A 9030-nucleotide genomic window follows, 5' to 3' on the forward strand; every position below is an offset into this window, starting at 1 on the left:
ATGGCCATGTTCTTGAATATATTCCATTAATTTATCATCTTACTCTGTTGTCCATGGCCCCTTCTTTCAAATCACTGTCTATTTTGCAACATGGATATCTCCCCATTTTTCAAATAAAAGAATGAGAAAGTACTTTCAAAGTTAATTAAGGATTTTTCTAAAGGACTGATAAGAAGATTGGAGAAGGTACAATTTTGGGACAAATTGAAGAGAAATGTGATGGTTTATATAATTGCATGGAAGTCAGTTTGTATAGCATGAAGTCAACTATTTTCTTCGTATTATAAGCTAAGTTTCAGGTAACACGGCAAAGATATAGAGAGGTGGCCTAGCAAACCTTGTTTTTTGGCTCATCAAATTGTATTAAACTAAAAATTAGGTATTGGTAGTGTCCATTTCACAAGCAGTGAGATTTTTTGTCTACATATCTTTAAAAAAAATGTTGGTAAGCCACCAAGTAATTTCTTTTGGATTCTAGTTCTTTTTGGTTGATTATGTTTGTGTGTGTGAGAATCACAATTATTGAAAAATACTAAAATTTAAACCCATAATTTAAAAAGCATAACCCATTTGGTGATAAGAATATGAACCCATCAAATTTAAATTCTAAATTGGTCTTTGTTTATTAGACACCAAACATAATTAAGTATGTTGCTCCAATAAATGGTGTGGTTGATTCACCGCTAAAAAATCATTATTTTTCCACTGAAAAATGTTCAGTGGCTATTCCTACAGATATTTTTGTTGAATCAGTGCGAAAAGCGAAAGTAAGTTTCCCAACGTTTTAATGAAAATCTATTTTTTCAAAATCGTTTCAGTAAGAATCAGTTGAAATGGTAATCTAAGTTTTAAAACTTATATTTTCATGGTCACCATGAATATTCCACTGATTTATCAGTAAAAAAAAAAAGCCTCTGTTTCTAGGAGTGATTTTGGATCTTAGTTTTAGAAGTCAATCGATCAGTACCATTCATGCTTTTGGTTAACCCACGCCAATTGATTCCAAAAGAGAGAAATAAAAAGAGAAAATTATTTGAGCATTAATTGATCATATTAAAAAAAACACTTATGTTCCTTTCTCTTAAGTTGCATGCCATTGGGTCATTTAGCTTCATCTGTTTTTCTGATTATTTTCCAAGTAAATGTTCCTTTAAACTGAAAGTGGTAAGACTGATGAGGAGACATGTTGTACTTTTTGGAGTTTTCTTGCATAGGGGCCGTTTGGTTACAGGAATTAGGGATTATTCTAATAAAGTGTGGGATAAAATTTGTCCAATATTTGGTTGTGGGTATTAACTAAAACCAAGATAAACTTTATATCAAAATTATGGGATAAATTATTTCATATAAAAGGTGGCATTAGCTATTCTGGTTATAATCCTCAAAATCCCGGAATAACCTTGTTTTGAACCACAAGACTTTGACACATAAAAAGTTCAAATCATTTAAGAGGTATTTATAGATAATTACTCATAGCAAGTGAAATTGGTTATCTGAAGTAGGTAATATAAAAAGTTAAATTGCAAGTAAAATTGTTACATTGCCAATGAATATTATAAGTTAAATTCAAGATTTTATCTGATCGTTCAACCGATTAGGTAGAGGTGTAGAAGAGGTTTTCAGGCATTATTATGTGCCGGCCTTATTTTGTCAACGACTATCTGGTCATGAAGAAAACTTTGCAGCTGGTTGAATATGAATTAGAGCAGGTGAAATACGGGTTGAACAGTATTGCATAAATGAAATTGTTGAAGTTATAAACTTTTCTTTGAATGTGGCTGTTGGTAGTTCATCTCTCTCTCCACCATTAAGAGCTAATTCGAATATATTCTTCGTTAATCCTAAATTCCTAATGCAATATTTAAAAGGAACCTATACAAAAAGGAAGTCATGTACATATCAGATATCACTTGAGAGTATTAAAACATGATTTATCGTGGATCACTACCGTCTATTTATGTAACAATACCAACACCTATACTATATCTCAATTCCAAGCTAGATAATTTGGATCGATTATATGAATCTTAGTTATTCATGTCATTCCATTTCCATCCGTCTCTTTCAATATTTATTAATTTGGCTTCTCTCTAACATTAAAATTAATTTTCTACATTATTTATTGACATAAATCTCTAACAAGATTAAGAAGGTTCATGGTTACCATATTTGACCTAGAGTAAGAGTGCGTACATGACTAAGACTAAAACAATATTCGCATACCGCATTCGGATCCCTTTGGGCAGGATCGGACCGAAGCGGCCTCGGCTACCTCGCGTCTTTATTATGGAATACCCAGTTGAGCCCTCTGCTGGTGTCTTGAACTATGTACAGGTAATTATATTTAAAAAAAAAAAGAGGGACAACCATTTAACAATGCAAGTATACTTTCAGTTTCAATATTCAGAGCCCAGAGGAACCGTTACCAGCAGTCCGTGCCTAACAGTCTTTGAACCCTTCTTTTAGATTAAGATGGACTAGGGGTTTCTCCATGTTAAGTGAAAGGAGATTCATGCTTTGAATGGTCTCTTTTATTTTTAGAGTATAAGATATTCGTGCTTATATGATGCTTAAGCACACAAGAGCAGTGATTGCTGGTTCGGTTTTGTTTTCGTTCGATCGAGTATCCATAAATGTTGTAATCATAATAATTATCTTGAGCAATATGCCATAGCTATGCGATATTTTCTTCACTTGGCTATATATTACATTTTACACATTGACAAACTTAGATTTACCTTGGAATATGATCATTCAGCTACAGTAATTTTTTTGGGTTAGATTATGGTTTATGATGTTGACAGATCAATTAAATTTACCGTAATCGACCAAACCATTCTATAGGCATGGTTTGATTATCCAGACCCTACTTGGGGGATCACATTGGGTACGTTGTTATTTTTGTTGGATCTAATCATTCTACGTAAGTGCAGGTATGTGGACTATATGCATTCTTTCAAGTGAGTTGCTCAAAGATTGCGCTGCCAATTAGATCCTCTTTACAACATTCCAAAGCCCTTGAGTTCTGTAAAGAGTACAACCATTTGATTGAAGTCGTCTAGGACTATCTGCTCTAGTACAGACTCGCTTTCCTCAAAGGATATGCCCAGATTTTTGTGTCTTAATTCCAGAGGAGGATTTGCGAAAGCTAATGCGATCTGCTTATGTACAAAGTGGTTGTAGTATTTGTAACTTAACCATTGTCGCAGGCTACCACATAAATTTTTTTTTTAAATACTTGTAAGGAATTACATTGTTTTTGATATTTCATATAACGCCTGTCCAAATAAATATGATCTAACGCTAAGTGTTGAGCCGTTTTTGCAAGAATAAAAACTTCCTCATAGTGAATTACATTCTTTTTCACATTTTCTACAACATTTGTCCAAATAAAATGCACAAATTACGCAGTGATGTTTACGCTACAGTTGTGGCGTACTTGCATGCGCTAATACCATCTAGTATTAGAGAATAAAAGTCAGTCACATTCATTCTTTTCGTTTGAGTTAAAAAGAAAGAATTTGCCATCGGTCTTTGTTCATTGCCTAACAACCACCCCCCCCCCCCCCCCCCCCCCCGCCGGTTCATTCGAAGAAATTGCACGTTCAAATGGGTTGGTCTTTAAATTCTGTCCTTCAAATGGACTGGTCTTTAACTTTTATCCTTCCAAATTGAACTCATGCTTAGCCAGCATAAATCCTTTAAGGTTTCTGTCATAACTTGTGAGATATTATGATGCTAAAATATAAATTTATGCCCCGCGAGAAAGTTATTTGTATTGAGGAACAAAAATGAAACCAGCACAAAATAGGGACAAAAGCGCAAATGACCCCGCCATTCCAGGTCCAAAAATTTGAAACTAACCCGAGTAGTCCGTGTAATGCTTGACTTTGGGCCTATATTGTTGGGCTCATTTCTGGATTTACCTACAAATCTAACACTGTTAGCTCGCTGGCTTTACAAAGTTTCAAAAACGCCGAGAATGTGTTTGGTATGACGGAAATTTTTTCCATGAAAAATAAGTGAGTCTCTTACTTTTTCTAAATGTTTGTTATGATGTTTCATGACCTGTGATTTTAAGGCCGTCACTTCGACTTTTCTTTAAAGTAAAGTGTAAATTGCTATCGATGGTAAAGTATAAACATAGAATTATTTGAACACAATAATGAGAAACATTTTAAAAAAAAAAAAGAGTTAAAAACTGGATGAAAAAGTGAACAAAGCAAGTAAAAAAGAAAAGGGTAAAAGAAGAAGGATCTATTGGAGAAAAAGGAGAAGTCGGGGGTACAACTAAAAAACTTAAGGACTTCTAAGTTAAAACAAAGTAAAAGAAAAACTCAGCAAATTCTAAAAACCAATAGAGAAAGGACAAGCTGGATGGGAGAAAAAGAAGGAAAAGTTAAGTAAAAAGAAAAGACGGAAAACTCTTAAATATTGTGTCACCTGGGAATCGATCCACTACCAAAACCAAGCTCTCAACCAAAGCACCCACTGCAACTTTTGGTTTATGGGTGCTACTCAATTTATATATTCATTTTTCAAGAAGTTTCTATATAAATAAATATAGTTCCTGTTCGGGTCAATGGGTGCTCGAACACCAAAAATCAGTATGTGGGTCTGCCCCTGGTTATGTATGCAAAAAATTATTATCCCAGGAGCATTTATATGCAATCTAGGCAAACACTACGAGGCTGGGATGTGGTGGGGAGTGGCAGTTTGGGGTGGGATGGTCAAGGTTGGGGTTGGGGGATGGTGAGGAGACAATGAGCTTGTAAGACCACTTATGAAACTTGTTTTCCCTACTCCCACTACAAAAGTCATTTTTGTTACTCTTAAGGAACATGTTTTCCTAAAAAACGTGTTTTTCAAAATATCTTACTAACCAAATATTAAAAAACTGAAAAATAATTTTCAGAAAATGTTTTTCTTCATACCAAACATACACCTAGTCGAAATAGTTTGTAGCCGTTATGTGCTCAATGTATAAGAAGTGCTTAGTAAGTACACATATTGATTAGACACATCTTATACATTGGTTACACACGGCATACTGAGTAAAAGTTATAAAAATAAAAGGGAGAATTTAGAGGCCTTGCCGTTGAAATTTATGAAATTATGCTTACCTCCCTTCTTTTGATTTATTTATGATGATTTCCTTTTTGTTTTCTGCAAAACGTGGCGCTTTTTTTTATATTTTTTAATTCTTCTGCCAGAACGGTTTTTATAAGATGAAATAGAAAAATGACCACACGGTGAAATGAAATTTTACGGCCGTTAGGCAGTAAGATGGAGGTGCCCACCGGCCAAATGTGAAAAAATCCCTCTTAAAAATGCATTTCTATTGCTTGTTGCTTTTTCTCATATGCCCTTCAATTTTCTGTGTTATCCTTTTTCTCTATTCATCCTTTCTGAGACTTGACAGTTGATCATTACAAATTATTAAACTTAATTTATTTGACTAGTTAACAATGGATGAGGAGAGTATTACTCGTGCGGTTTACTAAACTTTTGGCTTTGCAGTCAACAAATAGTTGTTAATTAGTACGAGTAGATGTTCAACTCTTGCTTCTGTCAATGGCTTTGGAGGCATCATGAGATTTGTCATTTGCGTGTCAAATAAGAAAACAAGAAAATATAAAATAGACTAAACCATAAATTACTAGTATTTAATTTTTAAAAATATCAAACAATGTAATCCTTGTGCTTTAAACCCTTGAATAACTCATGTAGAAAGCTAGCTAGTCCCCAACTAACAGTAGAAATAGTAATTACTAGTCACTTTTCGGCAATATCTTTGAAAAATATCTACTATTATGGAGTCCCAAATTTCGTAGATGAAACACAATGACATCGTCTTGGTGTTTCAAATAATTTCACTTGAGGAATTTAAAATTCTATGACAATGGCTATTTTTCAATTGCATAAGCTGAAAAGTGATTATTCATAAATTTACCCCCAACAAATGAAGCATTACCCCATGAAAATTCTTAGTCCTAATTCTACCTTTTTAATCATTCTTTTGAAGATAATATTTTGAGACGTTACGCTTTTACAAATTTACACTGGTCGGAATATACAAAAGTAAAAGCCTTTTGAGTTTCAACACTAACAATTAAGAAAAATGATTATTTTGAAGATAATATTTACACGTACACAAATAGAAAACAAAACTACAAAATTATTACCACCATAGCTGCGTCCCCTTTTGTCCCTTATTATACACTCCCTACCAAATTAATAAGGGGAACAAAAAAGTAAAATCCTCAACGGTTAAGAAAAATAAAAATGTTGATTAAAACGTATACAAGATAAGAGTGTTCAGAAAATAAGGAAGCTACACAAATTAACATAGAAGCTCAATCATGATGTGCTATACCTACACAAATTAAATAATATCATGCCAGAAGGAGTTACTTGCTTCATCATCCAGACTTTTTTCCCATGCATCAAATCCCTTGCATTCTGAGATATCACAACTTGGAATTTCAATTTGCTCAACTAGGGATGGAAGTGAATATTCTGAATTATCAACATTAGATACTTTAGTAAATCCATTAATCATGTTATTCTCCAAAATACTTGGATTTAGGACCATACTGTCCGATGAATTATTCGAAATTGGAGAGGGTTCATTTATATTTGTCACGTTAGTAAGAATTTGATCATATGAGGCAGGATTATTGTACAATTGTTGCATGGGAAAATTTTCTTTTACTAAAGATGGAATTAATGGAGGAGGAGTATTTAGGACTTGAATTATGTTTTGAATAAGATGGATTTTGGCCATTTCAGTCAATTCTGCTTGCAATCTAAGAGCTGATTCAAAAGGGTTCATCAAATTAGAAAGGCTAAGAAGTAAATTTGGATCAGTTATTGGTTGATGTGTTACTGGATCAATCCCAGACTTGAGAAGCTTTTTCTTAAGATGGGTATTCCACAAATTCTTGATTTCATTATCGGTCCTTCCCGGAAGATGAGCTGCAATTCTTGACCATCTACAAGAAAATATATAATAATGTTAACACAAAGAAGAAGAAAAACTATTAATAAATTAAAAAGATGAATTTAACTTAATTGTATACGCTGACAGTTTAAAGATTTTATTGTGTTATAGCAATATCATTTAACATGTTGTATTGAATTCGAAACTTGCATTATAGTTTAAATCCACTATTAAGCGTGGATTTTGACTTGCATATTCTAACACTGCGAATAATTTTTACGCTAATACTGTATTCTAACATGTTGTAGTGGGTACTAACCAGCCCTATTTTCATTTTTCAGGTTACTAATCGATCCCAACTTTTATGAATATTTGCATGTAGCTTTTAGGTATGGGTAGGCGTTCGGGCCGTCGGATTGGATATGAAATTTTCGGTTTAGATATTCGGTTTTCGGATTGAAGAAATTACAATCCAAATCCAATCCAAATTAGTTCGGATTGAATTGGATATTTTAAGTTCGGTTGATTATTGGTTTGATATTTCGGTTTTGACTCAATCCCAGACTTAAGGCAAACTTATTAGGAACGAAATTTATGTGTTAGTTCCACAAAGGTAAATCTAAATCTTAATTGCTCGGTAAAAAAAGTCCGCCGGAAATTAGGATTAAAAAATCAAGTCATGTCCAACATGGTAAATCCATATAAATAAAAGCATTATGAAAGGGAAATTAAGAAAATAAAATCTAAGTAGTCATTTGGAATAACAAAAGAATGAATTTAACTTGACATACTAACGCTGGCACTTTTGAGACTTGAGTAAAGAAAACCCTATATTATATTTGATTTAGTAGAGAATTGTATATTGGACTTAATATTTTAATGGGTAGGGCCTTAGGTACTAATCTATTGGACCTTCAAAAACTAGACTTATTAGTACTGGGCACATATGATATAGGTAGGGCTAGATAAAATGTATAAAAATTTTCGGATTTTCGGATATCCATAAATCCATAGTACTAAATCCATATCCAATCCGAAATCCATAAGTTTTAAAAATAAAATCCGAAGTTCAATCCATAATCCAAATATCCAAACCAAATATTAAAAAAGTTTGGATTCGTTTCCATTTACTTTTATGTATTTACCCCTACTTTTAGGTAACTGAATAATGTAAAGAATTTTATAACTTTTATATTGTCAGTGCGTAGAAATTAAACTCTGCACCATCAATGAATTGAAAACATGAAAATATCAAGCAAAGAGGAAAATAATGAGTACTTGTTTCCAAGAACAGAATGAAGGTTGATGATCATTTCTTCTTCTTCTTCTGAGAAACCCCCTCTTTTAATATCAGGCCTTAGATAATTTGTCCACCTTAATCTACAACTTTTGCCACATCTGTTTAAGCCTGCTCTCTTGGGAACTAATTGCCAATTTCCATTGCCATGTTCTTGAATATATTCCATTAATTTATCATCTTCCTCTGTTGTCCATGGCCCCTTCTTCAAATCACTGTCTATTTTGCAACATGGATATCTCCCCATTTTTCAAATAAAAGAATGAGAAAGTACTTTCAAAGTTAATTAAGGATTTTTCTAAAGGACTGATAAGAAGATTGGAGAAGGTACAATTTTGGGACAAATTGAAGAGAAATGTGATGGTTTATATAATTGCATGGAAGTCAGTTTGTATAGCATGAAGTCAACTATTTTCTTCGTATTATAAGCTAAGTTTCAGGCAACACGGCAAAAGATATAGAGAGGTGGCCCAGCAAACCTTGTTTTTTGGCTCATCAAATTGTATTAAACTAAAAATTAGGTATTGGTAGTGTCCATTTCACAAGCAGTGAGATTTTTTGTCTACATATCTTTAAAAAAAAATGTGTTGGTAAGCCACCAAGTAATTTCTTTTGGATTTTAGTTCTTTTTGGTTGATTATGTTTTACTCTACTCCAATTTAGTTAATAGCGGTGGTGGATGTAACATATGATTAATGGGTTCAACCGAACGTAATATGTGTGTGTGAGAATCACAATTATTAAAAAATAGTAAAATTTAAACCCATAATTTAAAAAGCATGATCAATTT

General features: G+C 33.0%; 1 protein-coding gene across 1 annotated transcript; it reads right to left on the reverse strand.

Annotated features, from left to right (window-relative positions):
• Positions 1 to 6152: 6152 nt before the first annotated feature.
• LOC132030179 (transcription factor MYB41-like) lies at positions 6153 to 8636 on the reverse strand. The gene is made up of 2 exons (XM_059419705.1): positions 8222 to 8636; positions 6153 to 6995 (listed from the first exon to the last, which is right to left on the reverse strand). Exons 1-2 carry the CDS (start codon positions 8485 to 8487, stop codon positions 6386 to 6388), a joined length of 876 nt encoding a protein of 291 aa, XP_059275688.1. The 5' UTR covers positions 8488 to 8636; the 3' UTR covers positions 6153 to 6385.
• Positions 8637 to 9030: the final 394 nt, after the last annotated feature.

This window comes from Lycium ferocissimum, chromosome 9, assembly GCF_029784015.1.
Source record: "Lycium ferocissimum isolate CSIRO_LF1 chromosome 9, AGI_CSIRO_Lferr_CH_V1, whole genome shotgun sequence".
Taxonomy (NCBI): Eukaryota; Viridiplantae; Streptophyta; class Magnoliopsida; order Solanales; family Solanaceae; genus Lycium; species Lycium ferocissimum.

What these genes read in the sequence shown, in the direction of transcription:
- LOC132030179 (XM_059419705.1), bottom strand. Translation starts at nt 8,487, where the DNA reads ATGGGGAGATATCCATGTTGCAAAATAGACAGTGATTTGAAGAAGGGG. An exon ending in CATTCTGTTCTTGGAAACAA is followed by an intron (nt 6,996 to 8,221) that starts GTACTCATTATT and finishes ATTTTCTTGTAG; the next exon opens with ATGGTCAAGAATTGCAGCTC.